We start from the raw sequence: 20,061 nt of genomic DNA on the forward strand, positions 1-20,061 counted from the left end.
AGCTCAGCATGTTACTGTATTGGAGTCAAGAGAAAATATTGCACTAGCATAGACATTAAGCCCCCTGCAAGTACACTGACAACAGAGGGGCAGCATCTGGAAGTCACCTAGCACAGTGGCTCAGCATGTGTGTTCTTCTTTCACACCAACTTGAAAGGCAGCAGTGAAGCAATTTATGTTTGTGTCACAGCTATGGAAGGAGAAACCTGTTGGGGAGCAGAGTAAAGAAACTGGAGACAGAGATCAGAGGAGAACGCCCCACTAAACCATCTGGGTGCTCCCGTTGATTATAAACCTCCCTCAGCAGTAGTTATTACCATTAATTATGATGAGGGTTCACCTGGTGGATGAACTGCTGATTAAGTATCCAACAACACACCCACAAGCAGTAGTTTTATAAACGGAAGCAATGAAAGATAATCCCAGGTACTACACACATCAAAATAATTCCATGCTCAGCTATACATAGGGCCCTACCAAATTCATGGCTGGGAAAAACGTGCCACAGACTGTAAAATTTGGTCCTCCGTGTGAAATCTGCTGGGGATGGACAAGGCTGCCCATTCAGGACTTCTACCATGCGCCAAGCTCCAGCTGCTAGTTCTGGCAGGGCTGGGGAGGGATGCGACATCCTCTTCTTCTGCAGGGGCCATTCTGCACCCGTCCCACTTCCTGCCCCGCATGGGCTTAGTTTGAGGGGGAGCAGAGGGTGGCATAGTTCCCCCAAACTGCAAGTTTTGGTCAGGCACAGAGTGGTGCCGCCGAGAGGGGCTGTGCTTCATGGTAGGGGAGCTGAAAATGGTGATCAGCTCTGTGCCTGCCCAAGGCGTGCAGTTTGGGGGGGCGGCAATAATGGCCCCCAAACTACACCTATGTTAAAAAGTGGGGAGGGGAACATGGCCACTGCCCCCAGATCCAGCAGCAGTGGCTCCTCCACTTCAACAAAGGTTCCGGCGTGCTTGCTCCCAGCCCTGCTCCTCCCCAGCTCTCATCCGAGCGCTCAGGGATTAAAGGGGCCTTGGGTGGGCTGGCTGTACGGGGGGGGGGGGGGGGGGGAGAAGAAACTACAGCACTCCCCTCACCCTGAGGCCCTGGGCTGTCACCAACCTGTATGGCCAGCCCTGCCTCCCCAAAAGTGATGACACCCCCCATACCATCTGACCTTTGACATCTGCGCTTCCCACTGCTCTCCGGCTGCCCAGCTCCGAAAGCAGTGCCTCCCTCAGCAGCAGCGCAGAAGTAAGGGTGGCAATACTATGACCCCCTACAATAGCCTTGACTCCCTTTGGGTCAGGTCCCCCATGGTTATAATAGCCTGAAATTTCAGATGTAAGTATCTGAAATTGATGATTTTTAAAATCCTGACTCTGAAAATGACCGTGAATTTGGTAGGGTCCTAACTATGGATCAAGAATGGCCAGTACAGGTACAGTCCTCCCCACTACTCTCAGCTCCTAAACTAAAGAAAGAAACATGTTGTAGATATAACAGAGGTGGACAAACTACAGCCTGCAGGACTGTCCTACCCCTTAAAAAGCACTGTTTGGTAATTTAACTGTGGCAGTTACACTGTGTACAATCTCTGAGGAGAAAAGTTAAGCAGACCATCTTAGGCAGCGTGCCTTTCCTAGGGAGATCATAATATAGATAGGGAGCTATGCAACCTGGAAACCTCCCCTGCAGGACAGAGAGATGCGTGTATCCACCCAAGAGAGGTGACAGTTGAGGAGCTGGGACCCTAGAATGGCTGCCCTTGATGGACCACAAAGGGGACAACTGGTGCATAGAACTTGGACAGTAGGGTCCCTTTGAAAGCAAAAATGAGACCAAACCCGTTATATTTATCCCAAGTTCGAAGTAAAACAGATTATAGGAACAAAGTATCAAGTTATCATTTAGAGATTAATTTGTCCACTTAATACAAGCATCTTGGTAACATTGTTATATTTTTTTAATCACAATAGGTCCAGAAGTTAGTAGAAAATACTTGACAAATATCTACAAATTCACCATCTTGTAGCTAAATGCAAGAAAGCATTTAAAAATATCAGTAAAACAGACAAACCAGTTTCTGAGTTCTCTCATCTAAAGGCTCATCCTATTTGCAAAGAAAAAGTTACTCACTTTCTCTTAACTGTTGTTCTTTGAGATGTGTTGTTCTTGTCCATTTCAAGCAGGTGTGCACACGTCCTGTGCACGACAGCCAGAAGATTCTTCCCCCTAGCAGCGTCCGCAGGGTTGGCCTGGGCACGCCCTGGGGTGGCACCTTCATGGCACCCAATATCGGGTCCTGCCGACTCCCCACCCCCTCAGTTCTTTCTTGCCGACCATTCCAACAGAGGGGGAGGAGGGTGGGTATTAGAATGGACATGAACAGCACATCTCGAAGAATAGTTACGAGAAAGTGAGTAACCGTTTTTTCTTCGAGTGATTGTTCATGTCCATTGCAAGCAGGTGATTCACAAGCTAGAACTCAGGAGGTTGGGTTGGAGTTATCCACAGAAAAGAGCACGGCTCTCCCAAAAGCCGCATCATCCCTGGACTGATGTGTAATTGCATACTGCGACGTAAATGTATGTATTGAGGACCACATGGCTGCCCTGCAGATTTCCTGAATAGGGACTTGTGCCAGGAACGCCGCAGAGGAGGCCTGGGCCTTGGTAGAGTGAGCTGTTATCTGCAGAGCAGACTCCTTTGCCAAGGGATAGCACTCCCTAATGCAGGACGTTATCCATGACGATATGCGTTGAGATGATACCGGAAGGCCCTTCATTCTGTCTGCCACGGCTACGAAGAGTTGGACGGACTTCCGGAACAACTTAGTTCTCTCTATGTAGAAGGCTAAGGCCCTACGCACGTCCAGTGAGTGCAGCCTGTGCTCCCTATTGGAGGAGTGTGGCTTGGGATAAAACACTGGGAGGAAGATATCCGGGGTCATGTGAAAATGGGAGACCTTTGGGAGAAAAGCTGGATGAGGCCTAAGTTGAACCTTATCCTATGAAAAACTGTGTAAGGAGGCTCAGACGTGAGGGCCCTGAGCTCCGAGACCCGTCAGGCCGAGGTAATTGCCACGAGGAACGCAACCTTGAATGAGAGATATAGCAGGGAGCAGGTGGCCAAAGGTTCAAATGGCGGGTCTGTAAGCCTGGAGAGGACTAATTTGAGGTCCCAGGCAGGGACAGGTTGACGCGTGTGTGGGAAGAGCCTGTCCAAACCCTTGAGAAAACGACTGACCATATGGTTTGTGAAGACCGAGAGACCATCTGAACCCCAGGTGGAAGGGTCCTTATTGATGACCAGGACAAGTTCTGGTGCTTTAGGTGAAGGAGGTAGTCCAGTATAAATGGTACGGGGCTGAGGAGTGGCGGCTGATTACGTTGCTCCACCCAGATGGAGAACCTTTTCCACTTAGCCAGGTAAGTAGCCCTGGTGGAGGGCTTTCTACTACCCAGGAGGACTTGTCTGACCTGGTCCGAACAAGAGAGCTCTGTGGCACTTAGCCATGGAGCATTCAGGCCGTAAGGTGGAGCGACTCCAGATTCAGGTGCTGGAGTCGGCCCTGGTCCTGTGTGATCAGGTCGGGAACCAGCGGGAAGGTGAAAGGAGCCACTACGGACATTTTCAGGAGCAAGGTGAACCAGTGTTGATGGGGCTACACCGGCGCTATTAGTATGACTCGAGCCCAGTCCCTGCGGATCTTGAAAAGCACCCTGTGGACTAGGGGGATGGGTGGGAAAGCATACAGCAGGCAGCCCCCCCACGAGAGAAGGAAGGCATCCCCGATGGACCCTCCTGAGAGAACAATGTGACATTTCTTGAAAAAAGAAAAAGGAGTACTTGTGGCACCTTAGAGACTAACCAATTTATTTGAGCATAAGCTTTCGTGAGCTACAGATCACTTCATCGGATGCATTCAGTGGAAAAACTGAATACATCCGATGAAGTGAGCTGTAGCTCATGAAAGCTTATGCTCAAATAAATTGGTTAGTCTAAGGTGCCACAAGTACTCCTTTTCTTTTTGCGAATACAGACTAACACGGCTGCTACTCTGAAACCTGACATTTCTTGTTGTCCGGAGTGGCAAACAGGTCTGTCTGGGGAGAGCCCCAAAACTGGAAGATTGAGCTCACCATGTCTGGCCGGTGGGACCACTTGTGGCCGTTGAAGGTCCAGCTGAGGCTGTCCGCCAGTGTGTTTCACACCCCTGGGAGGTATGAGGCCTGCAGGTGGATCGAGTGCTCTATGCAGAAATCCCACAGCGCAAGGGCTTCGACACAGGGGAGAGGAGCATGCACCTCCCTGTTCGTTGATATAAAACATCGCTGAGGTGTTGTCCATGAGGATTGAAACACATCTGCCCCTTAATGTGCGTTTTGAAAGTGTAGCAGGTCAGACGCACTGCCCTCAGCTCTTTGACATTGATGTGAAGAGCGAGGCCCACCGGAGTCCAGAGGCCTTGGGTCTTGAGGTCCCCTAGGTGAGCCCCCCAACCCAGATCCGAGGTGTCTGACACCAAGGTGAGCAAGGGCTGACAAAGGTACGCCTGTGCAAACCATTCAAGTATTGAGCCACCACAGGAGGGAGTCCAGTACCAGGCGGGGCAGGGTTACGACCCTGTCCAATGCATCTCGGGCTGGTCGGTACACTGACGCCAGCCAAAACTGGAGTGGGTGCAGCCTGAGCCTGGCATGCTGCACCACATAAGTGCATGAGGCCATATGTCCCAGCAGCTTTAGATAGTTTCTTGCCGACGTCGTGGGGAACTGTCTGAGGCCTTATATGATGTCCTGACGTGAGCGAGAACCTGGCCTCCGAGAAGTACGCTCTGGCTTGAGTAGAGTCCAGGACTGCGCCTATGAACTCTATCCTCTGCACTGGGGACAGAGTGGATTTCTCCTCATTTAGGAGGAGACCTAAGTCGAGGAAGGTCCTCCTTATAAACTCGACCTGAGCCGCCACCTGGGCCCTCGAGCAACCCTTGATCAGCCAGTTGTCGAGGTATGGGAAAACCTGTATTTGGCGCTTGCACAGGAACGCCACAATGACTGCCATATATTTTGTGAATACTCACGGGGCAGTCGACAATCTGAACTGGAGGACGGCGAACTGGTAGTGGCCTGTGTTCACCACGAATCTGAGGTAGCATCTGTGGGACTATTGCGATATGAAAATACGCGTCCTTCAAGTCGAGGGTGGTGTACTAGTCTCCTGGATCCAGTGAGGGGATAATGGAGGTTAGTGAAACCATGCAAAACTTGAGTTTCTTTATGTACTTGTTGAGTTGTCGCAGGTCCAGTATGGGTCTGAGGCCCCCCATGGACTTCGGTATTAGGAAGTACCGGGAGTAAAAACCCTTGCACCTTAGCTCCTGAGGAACCTCCTCCACTGCCCCTACCGAGAGGAGGTACTGCACCTCTTGACACAGAATTTGCTTGTGAGAGGGGTCCCTGAAGAGGGATGGGGAAGGGGGTTGGAGGGGCGGGAGGGTACAGAATTGGATGGAATATCTCCTTTCTACCGTGCGGAGCACCCAGCGGTCCGAAGTAATTTGAGACCAGGCACAGTAGAAAGCGGATAGACGGGACGAGAAAGTAAGACTGGAAGGATCTAAAGGTCAAATTGGCAAGCTATCCTCGACCGTACCCTCAAAAGGGTGGTCTAGAGCCCTGTGGGGTCCTAGGCTGGCCCGAGTTTTGCTCAGAGGGAGGATGTTGCATCCTCCGAGTGCTCCTGTTCTGCCTACGTGGAGCGTCCTGGCGGTTCTGGGGTTGATAAGTATGAGGAGCAAGTTAAGGCTTAAACTGTCTGCACTGAGTAGCAGGCGTGTGAAGCCCCAGCGAATGAAGGGTAGTCCTCGAGTCCTTCAAGCTGTGAAGTCTCTTAGCTGTCTTCTTGGAGAAGAGAGCAACACCTCTGAAAGGAAGATCTTGAATGGTCTGTTGGACCTCGTGGGGAAGACCAGAGACCTGTAGCCAGGAGCCTCTCCTCATAACCACCCCTCTGCCCAAAGTGCGAGAGGCTGCATCCGCCGTGTCCAGGGCCGCTTGTAAAGACGCTCGGGAGACCAACTTCTTCTCCTCCACGAGTGCAGAGAACTCCTCCCGAGCTTCCTGGGGCAGAAGCTCTGTAAATTTTGCCATGGATGAGAAGGTGTTATGTCCGTAGCAGCTTACTGTGGCCTGTTGGTTGGCTATATGAAGCTGTAGACCTGCTGTGGATTAGACCTTCCGGCCAAACAGGTCCAGTTTCTTGGCATCCCTCTTTTTACGGGAGGAGCCTTGAAACCCCTGAGGTTCTCTCTGATTGGCCGCATCGACCACCAAGGAACCCAGAGGAGGGTGGGTATAAAGGTGTTCATTCCCTTTAGAGGGAACAAAGTAGCGGCGCTCAGATTTCTTGGCTGTAGGTGCCAGAGAAGCAGGGGTTTGCCACAAGTTCTTAGACCTTTGAGTTATTGACTTGATAAATGGCAACGCAACCCTGGATGGGCCGGAGGGAGCCAGGATGTCTATGACCGGGTCTAAGTCTTCTTCTACCTCCTCTGCCTGAATCCCCAGGCTTTGGGTGGCCCCCCTCAAAAACTGTTGAAGAACCTGATTGTCCTACAAGGCTGGGGCCGTCGAAGTCCCCACGACCGCTTCGTCAGGTGAAGATGAGGAAAAAAGAGAACCAGAGGTGGACCCAGTTCACTGCCTTCAGCCCCCCTGGGGTCCTTTGGCATGCGGTACTCGGTCTGTGGAACCGGCGCCAATGAAGAACTCTGCATTGGAGCCGGTGACGGGGCAGGTAAAATCGGTGGGACCGAGACTGTCGAGATTGGTAGGGGCGGAGCTGAGGCTTCCACCGGTGCTGTCAGTTGGGGAGCCGGTGCCAGGGCTGGCTGAGGCATTGGTGCCGAAACCATGTGAGTAGGCGGGGCCACTCCAGTCGAGGGCAGCGCAGTCATCGGCAGTGCCAGCACTGACTGTGGCACAAACGACGTCGAGGACACAGACACTGTTCTGGAGCACGGACGATGGACTTGACCCTGACTGATGGTACGCCCAGGGTGTCCAGAAGGGCCATTGAGCAGGTGGTTGGCACTGTTGTTGCCATGGTGCCGGGTACGGTTGGTGACTGCGCCGGGACTGGGATCTTCTGCTGTGCGATCTGCTCGAAGGAGCTGAGTCTACCTCCTACTCTGAGGTCTCCGAATAAGACGACCATGGAGGAGCAATCCCCTGGGTCACCAACAAACGTCGACTTGACTCCGGGGAGCGGCGTGCTTCCTGTGTCTGTGCGGGCGGTGCCGGAGATGGAGACTGACGAGCCATCATGGTTGGCTTGCCCCTGGAGTGAAACAGGGGCCATGCGGTCGCCAGAGACTTGTCCCTCCTTTGGGGGAAGGACGGCACCGGGAGGCGCATCAGGTCCGTTGCCGCCTCGAACGCCTCCGGTATCAATGGTGGTTGTATGTTCACCAGATGGTCCGGGGACTGAGGAGGGTTCGGACTTGACTGGATCCCAGCCGAGACAGGAGTCGACGAGACCCTGGGTGGAAGCAAGGTGGACGTGGTCTGTGCTGAGCCACTCGCGGACGACATCGGCCCCTTAGGCTTCGGGGGGGGGGGGGGGGGGGAGGGTGTATGGTGATCGATCCCTCGCGGGCCTCTTCTTCTTTACCGGCACCGGAGATGGAGAACTGATGCCGACGCCCTATGTCCCGAATAGTGGCGGTGCCAGTGGGCTTTAGAGTCCTTAGTCTGGCCAGTTTCATGCGCCGTTGGTGCCGGAGTGCTGCGCACCGAAGAGGACCTGCTCGGTGCCGGGTCGTTGGGTCCTGGGTTGGATTGCGGTCTCAGAGCCGCCTCCATGAGCAGGAGTTTCAGTTTCTGCTCTCTGTCCTTAAGGGTTCTTGGGCGGAAACCCTTGCAAATGCGGCACTTGTCCTTTTGGTGAGTCTCACCAAGGCACAGCAGGCAGGACGAGTGAGGATCACTCTTGGGCATAAACTTGCCACAGGACTCACAGAGTTTAACCCAGGAGACCCAGACATACCCCCGGAGGGGAAACTAACTATCTACCAAACACTACTATGTGAGAAGTACAACTATATAGAAAAACTATTTACACTAAGAACAAAGACACTGCTAAGGCACTTGCTGCAAGAGCGAGCAAAGTTCCAGATAGCCGTCACAGGCGGTAAGAAGGAACTGAGGGGGTAGGGGGTTGGTGGGGCCAGATATTGGGCACCATGAAGGCACCACCCCAGGGGGCACCCAGGCCGACCCTATGGACGCTGCTAGGGGGAAAAAAATTTCCCACTGGCGTGCACGCAGCACCCACACACCTGCTTCAAATGGACATGAACAATCACTTGAAGAAGAACTGTACTTACACATTGTATAGTTGAAAAAAAAAATTAGAACATTTTTTCTGCAGTCTGCAGCAATGTACATTTAAGCTCCATGTCATTAGGTTAAATTTTGGCCCACCATGTCCAAATGCTCAAAGTGGAATTACTAAATACAGTAGAAAGCTGAAGAGTTTGTTAGGAAAATATGGATTAATGAGTCCTTTTATTATAGTACTCCAGTCTTGGAGACAGACCGCTTCAATCCTTTTCTCCTCAAACCTTCAAAAATGATCAGCTTTCTCCTTAGTGACAAGGAAAGGATGTAAATTACTTGGTCATGTTATCTTTACTATAAACCTTCTAAAGATGCCATGAATGCATAATTCTTATTAGTGGAAATCCTTGAACTATGAAGCAACAGGAAAGAGACTACACTTAACTGCACTTTTTTTGGGTACAGGGGAAGGAAGAAATGGGAAAAAGGAAAGGGAAAGAAAAGAACACTAATAATGAATATTTCCTTGCAAGAAAGGATAACACTACCCTTAGTGAATAAAGTGTCCATACAGTTTCCCCACATTTCTCTCTAGTGTGAAGCAAGCTGGCTGGTATGGAGATTATTAATCTAGAATGAGGAACCTATATAACAGGATCACAAATTCAGGTGCCAGGATTGACTGACTAATTGTTCAAAAGGAAAAAAAGGGGAAACGAACAAACAAAGTTTTGTTTAAAAAAGGGATATGGTTCTTTGCAGCTTGAAGTTCTAAGGGTCAGAAGGGATTCTGCAGTACACCCAATCCAGGACTTAATTGCTGGTTATCAAATTAATCCATAACAAGACAAACAGCAGAGTATACTGCTGCTAGAGTATAAGGCATTTGTCCTGTTATACAATCCAACCAGGAGGTGCAGAGTTTTAACCTTCTGCTTCCAAATGTTATGCTCATACATCCAGGCACAATGTCCCCATACCTACTTTTCCATTATTTACTGTAAGTATAACAGGTACATCAGTCACTGTTTCACAGTCCATGTACTATGAGTCATTACAACGTGCACAGATCAGCGTACGTACATACAGACTGTCCTCTTAAATCTCCCAGCAACTGACTGTTTATCTTTACTATATATGGAAATGCTTTCTATATAATGCAATGATGGACAAAAGAGAAACAAGTACAATTTTTTTTAATAAAGATATAATTACAAAAAGGTAAAATCAGCTCAGGAAAGGCAAATTACTTTAATAGATCAGTTTAGACATTTAACATAATAACTCACATCCATTTTAAATACTATTACATAAAGCATGGTGAGGAAAGGAATTTCTGCTTCATAATTAGAAAACTCACAATACAACTTGCCAAAAACCAAAACAAAGCCGAATGAAAATAAATACAGTCCATGCCAAATAGTACAAAATGAAATCAGCAGTCTCTCTCAACATGAAAAACTCTTCTTCTTTTAGTATTTTCCCACTCTAGTATTGTGTTCTGTAATTGGTGTGAGGCTATCTTTAATTCAAGGATTGCTGAGCAGTTCTGATTTCGCTCTGTTCAAAGGCAAAAGATATAGAACTATTAAACAGGGCATAATTTCATTTTGAGAGTGTCTTTTAGACTAGCTGTTGATAAAGATGCAATTAGAGCTCCCCATCACACATTTTAAAGTATTTTAGTAACTCCTGACACTGATTTATAACCTCACATTGATATATAGCCATCTGTACGAAGATATGTTAACTGTGGAAAATCACTGAAAGTTAATGAATGTTCTCTACAGCACAAATATTTTACAGTTTAATACTGAGGGATTTACCCTTTGGTGTCTGTCTTTTCACCGCTACTGTCCTTGGATTTATCTTCCTCCTTAACATCTAAAAACAATTGAGAAAGAAAAACAGTGTCACACTTGAAATACTTGAAAGGACTCCAGAAACACAATCTAAAATAATTTTCTTAAGACTGAGGGAAAAAACCTTCAGGAACCTAGGCTGTTTATTTGCAAATTACATCTTATTAAATAAACAACATATCATAGCTTAGGCCATCAGCTACACAGAACCTTTTTTCATTCACCACTTCATTAGAGCTATACAAATTACTGGCTTCAGGATTTGAAACCACAGTGGCAAAGATTTGCATTTAGAACACCACTCCTGGACTGTAAGTACTGTTTCGGTACCTATACAAGCATGCATTTTAGATTTTATTAGATTTTTTTCTTCAGTATGACTGGAAAGAAAAAATGGTTGCCTACCTTTCGTAACTGTTGTTCTTCGAGATGTGTTGCTCGTGTCCATTCCATTCTAGGCGTACACATGCCCACGTGCATGGCTGGAGATTTTTGCCTTAGCGGTATTCATAGGGCCAGCTGTGGCGCCCTCTGGAGCGTCCCTTTCAGGCTGCAGCATATCAGGCGCTGCCAGCCCTACGCCCTCTCAGTTCCTTCTTGCCGACAACTTCGACAGAGAGGCAGGAGGGTGGGTAATGGAATGGACATGAGCAACACATCTTGAAGAACAACAGTTATGAAAGGTAGGTAACAGTTTTTCTTCGAGTACTTGCTCATGTCAATTTCATTCTAGGTGACTCACCAGCAGAATCAACGGAGGTGGGCGTGGAGTTCACAGTCTTGCAGCTTGCAGCACTGCTCTGACAAAGCCAGCATCGTCTTGAGCCTGCTAGATCAGCACGTAGTGAGATGCGAATGTGTGGACGGACGACCAGGTGGAAGCCTGATAGATCTCTTGGATCGGCACCTGCGCCAGGAAGGCTGCTGATGACACCTGTGCCCTAGTCGAATGACCCGTCACGATTGTCAGCAAGGGAACCTTTGCAAGCTCATAGCAGTAGTGAATGCAGCCTGTAATCCAAAACGAGATTCTCTGGGCTGACACTGGGCAACCTTTCATCCTGTCTGCAACAGCAACAAACAACTGCGTTGACTTATGGAATGGCTTTGTTCTATCAATGTAGAAGGCCAGAGCCTGTCTGACATCCATGGTATGCAGCCTGCATACAGGACCATATAGGGAGGCTATGACGTGAGTGCCCTGATCTCAGACACCCTACGAGCCGAAGTTACAGCGACCAAGAAGGAAACCTTCCAGGAGAGCAGCAGGAGGGAGCAGGAAGCCAAGAATTCGAAGTGGGGACCCATGAGCCTTGACAGCACAAGTTTCAGGTCCCAAGGGGGAACCGGATCCTGGACATGCAGGTAAAGGCATTCCAGGCCTTTCAGGAACCATGCCATCATGGGATCGGCGAAGACCAACTGGCCTTGAAACAGAGGGTGGAATGCCGAAACAGCCGCAGGCGTACCTTGACTGAAGATAGCAACAGGTCTTGGTGCTTAAGGTGCAGTAAATAGTCCAGGATGTCCTGCAGCGGGGCCTCTTCTGCACGAATGTGTCGGTCCAAGGACCAACACGTGAACCGCTTCCACTTTGCCAAAAAGGTAGCCCTGGTGGAAGGCTTCTTGCTGGACACTAGTGGAGCACTCCTGTTCGTCCATACTCAGCCATGCAGCAGCCAAGCTGTCAAGTGCAAAGACGCCAGCTTCGGGTGCAGCAGGTTGCCATGGTTCTGGAACTGCAGATCCGTCCTAAGAGGCAGCTGCAATGGGGTAGCTGCCAAAAGACTAAGGAGCATACCGAATCAGTGTTGATGAGGCCACACTTGGGCTATGAGGATAACCGATGCTCTGTCTTGCTTCACCTTTAGAAGTATCTTGTGGATCAATGGCACCGGCGGGAAGGCATACGTCAGCGCTCCTGACCACGGAATCAGGAAAGCATCTGACAGGGAGCCCTTGTCCCTGCCCTGAAGAGAACAGAACATGTGGCACTTTCTGTTCTGCCTAGACGCAAACAGGTCCACCTGGGGAGTCCCCCATCTGTGGGAGATTAGGCTGACCACCTCCGGATGAAGCGACCATCCGTGGTGAGACGAGGAGGCCCTGCTGAGGTGATCTGCCAGGACAATCCTGGTTCCAGGCAGGTGGGCGGCTACCAGATGAATGGCATACCACACACAAAAGTCCCAAAGGCTGAGTGCCTCCTGACAAAGGGCCGAAGATCTGACGCCACCCTGTCTGTTGATGTAATACATCGTGGCTGTATTGTCAGTCAAAACCTACACCACATTTCAGGTGGGGAAAGAAGACTGGCCACGCCAGGCGAACTGCTCTGAGCTCCTGGACGTTGATAAGAAGGGCTAGATCGTTTGGTAGCTAGCGGCCCTGGGTGTTGAGCTTGCCCAAGTGGGCTCCCCAGGCCAGGTCTGACGCGTCCGAGACCAAGGTGGGAAACGGGGTCACAAAGGGAACCCCCTCCAGCACCGACTCAGGGTCCAGCCACCAGTCCAAGGATGAGAGGACGTGGCTTGGTACCATGACCACTCAGTCCAGGGCATGCCTGCTGGGGTTATAGACTGAGGTCAGCCGCGCCTGCAGAGGCCGCAGATGAAGTCGGGCATGACTGACCAGGTATGTGCACGTAGCCATGTGGCCCTCAATCGCAGGCATGTGTGAGCCGTGGTGAGCGGATGGCTCTTTATGTAGGCGATCAAGTCCGACATGCCTAAAAACACACTTCTGGAAGGAAGGCCCTGGCCTTCGTGGAGTCGAGAACTGCTCCAATAAACTCTATGCACTGAACTGGCATTAACGTGCACTTCTCTCTGTTTATTAACAGGCCCAGATAGTTGCAGATGGACTGCATCAGATCGAGGCTCCATTGCACCTGCTCTGGAGACTTGCCCCTGATGAGCCAATCGTTAAAATACAAGAAGATCTGGACCCCTCGACGTCTCAGGTAAGCTGCAATGGTGCCACACATTTCGTGAATGTCCTGGGGGCTGAGGACAGGCCAAAGGGTATCACCGTGAACTGGAAGTGGTGCCTGGCTACTACGAAACACAGGAAACGCCTGTGCCCTGTGAACACGGAGACATGAAAGTAAGTGTCCTTTAAGTTGAGAGTGGTGTACCAGTCCCCTGGATCCAGGGAAGGAATGATGGAGGCCAGGGAGACCATGCAGAACTTCAACTTCTTGAGAGACTTGTTGAGGCGATTCAGGTCCAGGATGGGTCTGAGGCCCCTTTTGGCTTTCGGGATTAGGAAGTAATGGAAGTAGAATCTTCTTTCTTCCATGTCCCGAGGAACTTCCTCTACAGCCCCCAAGCCCAGGAGCTTCTCAACCTCCTGAACGAGGAGTTGCTTGTGAGAAGTGTCCCCAGAGAGGGACAGGAAAGTGGGGGGACGGGAAAGAGGGGCGGCCAAGAATCATAAGGTCTAGCCCCGAGCTACTACATCCAGTGGTCCGAGGTAAACCGCGACCAGGCCAAGCTGTAGGGAGAGAGGTGGTTGAGGAAAAGGTGGGTAGGATCTGGTTGACTGACTAGGGTGTCGCTCTTGTGCGCACCCTCCAAAGTATCGCTTCTGGCCCCCTGGGTGTTTGGTGGGGCCAGGCTGGGCTGGTGAGCAGGAGGAAGAAGGGTGACGACAGCTAAAACTTACAGCCCTTCTCCCTGTAGATCCCTGGTAGGTTTGCCAGGGTCTTGGAACTGGTGGTGGCCGGAAGGGCTTCCTGGCTGATTGCGGCATGTGCATGTCCAATGTGCGAAGGGTAGCCCTAGTGTCTTTCAACCTGTGCAGTCTGGGGCCTGTTTGACTGGAGAACGGACTAACTCCATCAAAAGGGAGGTCCTGGGTCGAGGCCTGCATCTCCTGGGAGATTCCTGCCATTTGGAGCCAGGAGCTTCGTCACACGACCACCGCCAATGCGACCACCCTTGCCGCCGAGTCCCATGCCATCTGCAGGGAACATCTGGCCACCACAGTACCTTCCTCCACTAGGATGCCAAACTCTTGGGGGAACCTGCTTGTCCTTCTCTTTGGCCGCAGACACAACCAGCGAGCCTGGAGGTGGGTGGGTGGATATAAAGGTATTCAAAATCTTTGGCCGGCACAAGATACTTTTTCTTTGCCCTTTTCGAGGTGGGAGGGATGGAGGAGTGGGTCTGTCACAGGGTCTTGGCTATTTTGAGGACTGCATCGTGTACGAGCAAGGCGACCGGGGTTGGCGTAGAGGCTGAGAGGACATTGAAGAGGGTGTCCTCCTGCTCTGCCATCTCCTGCACCTTGAGCCCCAAGCTCTCAGCCATGCACCAGAGAAGAGAAGGTTACTCACCTTGTACAGTAACTGAGGTTTTTCGAGATGTGTGTCCATGTGGGTGCTCCATTGTAGGTGTTTGTGCGCCCTTGTGCTCGTAGTCGGAGACTTTTGGTAGCAGTGCCTGGTTGGGTCACACATGCATGGTCCCTGCCTCGCGCTGCTGCTGGCAGTTAACCGACGCTATGATACCAACCCCCACTCAGTTCCTTCTCTACTGTAGAGACTAATAAGGAAACTCTGAAGTAGAGGGGAGGAGGGAGGGTAATGGAGCACCCATAGGGACACAACTCGAAGAACCTCAGTTACTGCACAAGGTGAGTAACCGTCTCTTCTTCTTCGAGTGCTGTCCCTCTGGGTGCTCCACTTTAGGTGACTTCAGAGCAGTGTCCTCCGATGGAAGGAGGGGCTTCGGCGTTGAAGTCATAACCTTCGATAGTACAGAGCATGAGAAGGAGGTATCAGATGTTGCCTGTTGTTCTAAGACATAGTGCTGTCTAAATGTATGGGCTGAGGTGTTGGATCATATTAAAGAAGTTCTGTATTAAAATCACAAATGAGTTTGATTCCCCATAGTTTAAATTCCAGGGTATTACTAATTAAGAGGTCTCTTGGTTTTTGGTACTGTTTCTCTCCCTCTCTGTGTGAAACTTGCAAGCTGCTAATTGTGTTAGTACATTCTAAGACAGAGTCTGTTCTCAAAGCAATTCTTTGTAACAACAACTACTCACACAGAGAGAGACTCAAAGCAATACTTTGTAACAACAGAAAAGCACCCAGAGACTCCCCGCCCTTTTGTTGTATTCATCTTGCTTTGTTAACAATTGTGATGAAAATAGAGATAGAGGATGTATGTGGATGTATGCTTGGTGTGGATAATAACTGAACGATCAGGGAGGTGCCAGCTTAAGAATGCAGTGTCCATCGGCTGAAGAAGGCGTCAAGTGGAAATAACCAGAGGACCCCCGGAGGGCAGACTGGAATCCACCCAACAGCCTCAAGAATGGGAGAACCAAAGAACAAGATAACATCTAGCAGCATGGAGCCGTCAGGAACGTGCCATCTGCTGACTGATTCAGTAACAGCATGATGAAGCAATTCCCATAGACTGGCATAGGAAGAAATTCCTATAAAAATGGACTCTAGAAAGTGAGAACTTTGGGGTCTGATTCTGCAAACCAACTTCCAGGAGCATCAGATGAGCATCTGACAAGGCCCTGCTCCCTCCTCATGTCCAGGCCACCTGGCCTGTGGCTTGGCGTGAGCAACTCTAAGGCTGGTAACTATGATAACAACCTTGCAGAACGTGTGTGTGTGTGTGTGTGGTGTGTGTGTGTGTGTGTGAATAAATATGAGATTGAATGGAACGTTATAACTATAACTAACTGCTTACTATGATTCTTTCTGTATTCACAATAAATGTGGTATTTTGCCATTTTCCCCTTAATAAGAGCCTGCTGGTTTTTAATTTATTGGTACAACAGAGGCCCATGTAGCAACTCTACAAATGTTCGTGATAGGTACATTGTGCAGGGAAGCCGTGGGAGTCTGATAAGGCTCTAGTGGGATGTGAGTGAATCCCCATGAGGGACTGGCAGGCGCACCGATGACAGAGTTTTGTGCGATTATGGATCTACTTGAGAAGTCTTTGTTTAGAGATGGTGCTCCTTTTGGAGCATTCGGTGATGGATAGAAACAGTACGGGTGATTTATGGGATGGTTTAGTCCTGTCTATGTTAACAATGAAACTAAGTAACTGCAAAGTAGCGAGGCGCTGCTGATTGCTCCTACTCAAAGCCAAGGGCAGTAGAGAAAGAACAGAGGAGGTTGGTCGCACAGCATCGGTTAACTGCCTGCAGCAGTGAGAGGCAGGGACAACACATGTGCGACCCAACTGGGAACTGCTACCAAAAGTCTCCAACTATGAGCACAAATACACAAACGCGCACCCACAGGGACAGCACTCGAAGAAGAAAGGCTTGATGCTCCTGAAAGTCATCCAGCAGGCTAGCTCTGGAAGGTCCTGCGACCGCATTGTCCAGGGATGACAAGGAAGACTGCACTGCTGGTGGAGATGCTGGGGTCTTGACCATCGTCGGAGAAGGAGGCTTAGGATTGGGCACAGGTTCCTCCGTCCCGATCTCGGAATGTGCGTCCAGTACCGGGCCCGATGCGGCTGCTGACTGGTGCTCCGATGTGGCCACCAAGAAGTGCTGTGAAGGGGGCATCATCACAACCAGAATGCCCCACGTTCTCCAATACTGCCACTGTGTTGGCCACTGGCCATGCTGCAACTGCGGAGCCGCAGATGAGGGAGCGGGCTTGTGCCCAATGACGCCAATGGGACCTGGGTGATGGGCTGAACTGGCCCTCTGTACCGGACGTACCACCTTCCAGAGACCAGGGAGGTGCCATCGACAGCTATATTTGCTTACAGGTCGTGGCTACTGGTGATCGTTGACTAGGCGTAACTGACTGGTAACCACACCAGGGAGAGCGATACTGGTGCCAGGGAGACCGGCAAGAGAGTGAGCAGTGCCCAGGAATAATATGGGGAGCGACAACCCCGTGTGGTGAGTAGCATCGAGGGGATCTGGATGCCAGCCTGGGCGACAGACGATGTGACTGGGACCTGCCCTTGGATTCTCGACACGACGACAAAGATCACTGTTTTCTGTCTGGCAACTGGCAGTATTCCCCTGTCCACTGACAGGTCTTAATGGTGGGCTTGCACTTCTGGGGAGTCTTAGCTAGGTCCTGTGGCACCAAGGTTGTCACTGGAGCAGGTGGAGACCTGTGCTCTCTCTGCGCCTGGGGAGCCTGGGATTACGACAATGCAGGCATGGGTGTGGATCCCATACACTTCTCGGAGTCGGTGGTGGACCTTTAAGGGGGCTGGGAGCCCCAACCAGGCAGGCACATTCGCATTGCTCCAGAGTAGCCTGGCGGGCAGGCCCGGGTCCTTTGATAGATGATTCCTGGGCCTTCTTGCTTGGTGCCAGGGAGTGCTTCTTTGCCTTCTTCTTCGGAACCAGCAAACGGTGCTGGAAGGAGCCAGGTGCTGGTGGTGCGCTGCGCACAGAGACCGCGGCCCTCGGTGTGACCTGCCTAGAAGGCTCGGAAGCTGGGCAGAGGGAAGATTCCATCTGGAGAGCCCTGAGGCAGACATCCCTCTCTTTTTGGTTGCAGGGCCAAAAGTTTTTTCAGATCCAGCACTGCTCCTTAACATGTGACTCCCCCAAGCACTTAAGGGTCACTCACAGATATAGGCCTGTTGCAATCCGAGCAGGACTTAACCCCGTGAGACTGGGGCAAAGTCCCCGCTGGGACCCTAAACACTTAACGACTACTTAACACTACTATATGCAAACTATGTACAAAGGCCCTAAGTCCAAGGAAGAGAAACTGCTAGCTCTTGCCAAGCAATAAAGGTACTCTGACCACCACAGGCAGTAAGATGGAACTGAGGGGGCATAGGGGCGGAGCATGATTTAGAAGGCGCCGCAGCCGGCCCTACGGGTACCGCTAAGGCAAAAATCTCTGACAGCCATGCCCACACCTAGAATGGAATCGACATGTGGAAACAGTCGAAGGAGAATGAACGTTTAACTCTTTGTGCTAATGGTTGTAGGGTATCTTACTGTTAACAAAATTCACTTTTAAGAAAGGTGCAATCCTATAATGCAGTGTTTCCGAAACTTGGGACGCTGCTTGTTCGGGGAAAGCTCCTGGCTGCGGTCCGCCACTGCAGGATGCGGCGTGGGCCAAGAGATGTACCGGCCGCCGCTTCCCACGGCCCCCACTGGCCTGGAGCAGCGAACCGCAGCCAGTGGAAGCCGCAATCAGCCGAACCTGCAGACGCAACAGGTAAACAAACCGGCCCGGCCCGCCAAGGGCTTTCCCTGAACAAGCCGTGTTCTAAGTTTGGGAAACACTGCTATAATGGGTTGGAAGGGAGAACAATAATAAACAGCATTATGCTCTTACCAGTTTTTTTGTCCTCAGTCTCTTTCTTGTCTTCTTCTATTCTGGCTTTCTTTGCTCCTTTCTTATGATCTGCAACATTTCGTCGTCCACCCTCCCCTTCATCCTCAGAATCAGAGAATTCTTCATCACAGGCTATCCGCTTATCAGACGCTCGAACTAGTATTTAAAATTAAAAAGAAAGATTAAAGGAACTCAGGGCAAGCAGAAGGAGAAAGTTTTACGACAAAAGATCTTTCAAAAAGGAATTCGTGTGAAACTGGCTTTCAGCAACTGGTTAGGAGACCAGCAGCAATTTGCCCTCTAATCAAAGGAAAAGAGAACTATGGCCAAAACATTTGCAGATACCCTGGGGTTACCTCTTAAAACATAATTATAAAGAAATGTTACAAAAACAAGTGAAAATCCATTTATTTGGTATTGCTTAGTAAGTACTGAACAAATTCAGAAGCAAGATGATTAACTGCAGCAGGGAAAAGTGTTCTGATTACAACAGTTAGGCAACAGATTAAGATGACAAGAAGCAGCTGTGAAACTACCACTACTGATATCATGGAAGGTTAAATGAAGCAGTTGTCTCTTAGGTATGGTTTAGAAATAATAAATATCAATCCTTACAATCATATGATCCATACAACTTAAACCTTATAATAAAAAACAAGTTAAACCTGCTGTGATTAATTCAGAAAGTGCTCTGACCACCCATCTCATATCTACCAAGTATCCAAGAATTCTTTTCAGATTTTTGAAAAATTCTCTCATTTCATTACAGGAGCTATATTGATTCACTTAATAATACAGGTTTCAGAGTAGCAGCCGTGCTAGTCTGTAGTCGCAAAAAGAAAAGGAGTACTTGTGGTACCTTAGAGACTGTCTCTAAGGTGCCACAAGTACTCCTTTTCTTTTTACTTAATACTGTTTCTGAAGGTACATGACATTCAAAATTTTAAGAGGCTGTAACCCATGTTCCCTTTGGGTTTGCTGTTGTTCTGGGCCAGATTTCCCAGCCTGGCCAAACTGCTCTTGTGACAAATTTAGAATGAAAGGGAGCCTCCTTGATGCTCCAGATTGTTGATCCAGCTAGAAGCCAGGTTAGACTAGACTCTGGCATATATCAGAACAGTCTATTGAGCTCAACTTGTAACCAGGTACCTACAGGCCCAAAGGGTCATATATCATCATCTGGGGAGTGCCAGACAATAGAAACACGCTGTCCTGGCCATGTCCTCTCCATTCAGCTACTGGAAGGAAGTCTCTATGGGCAGGATCTTTCAACTGGAGTGGCAGAAAACAGATAACCAGAGGTGAGGATCTGGCCCATTATGTTTAAAGTGGCCTTACTCCGGGGGCATATTCTAACAGGACACCCAAAGATAACATTTCCTACTAGAAATGCGTTTGTCTGGATCTTCTCCATCCTCATCTCCACTGTCTTCATGAACAGCATCCTCGGGAATGGCTTGCATCTGTACTCCAGGTGCATGAGGCAACATACGCAAGTTCTCAAATAAACGCTGTCTGCAAGTGAAGTAGCCGATCGAAAAGTTGTTAAATATAGGGAGAG

General features: G+C 49.9%; 1 protein-coding gene across 1 annotated transcript in view; it reads right to left on the minus strand.

Annotated features, from left to right (window-relative positions):
- Positions 1-9,595: 9,595 nt before the first annotated feature.
- HDAC2 (histone deacetylase 2) overlaps positions 9,596-20,061 on the minus strand; it is a 57,618-nt gene continuing 47,152 nt past the window's right edge. The window contains exons 11-14 of the mRNA XM_084623420.1: positions 19,885-20,015; positions 18,501-18,656; positions 10,157-10,214; positions 9,596-9,890 (exon numbers count right to left, since the gene is read on the minus strand). Of these exons, the coding sequence (XP_084479546.1) occupies positions 9,860-9,890; positions 10,157-10,214; positions 18,501-18,656; positions 19,885-20,015 (376 nt within the window). The 3' untranslated portion in view covers positions 9,596-9,859. The remainder of the gene's footprint in view (positions 9,891-10,156; positions 10,215-18,500; positions 18,657-19,884; positions 20,016-20,061) is intronic.

The sequence above is a fragment of the Lepidochelys olivacea genome (genome assembly GCF_965140295.1).
Source record: "Lepidochelys olivacea isolate rLepOli2 genome assembly, chromosome: 3".
Taxonomy (NCBI): domain Eukaryota; kingdom Metazoa; phylum Chordata; order Testudines; family Cheloniidae; genus Lepidochelys; species Lepidochelys olivacea.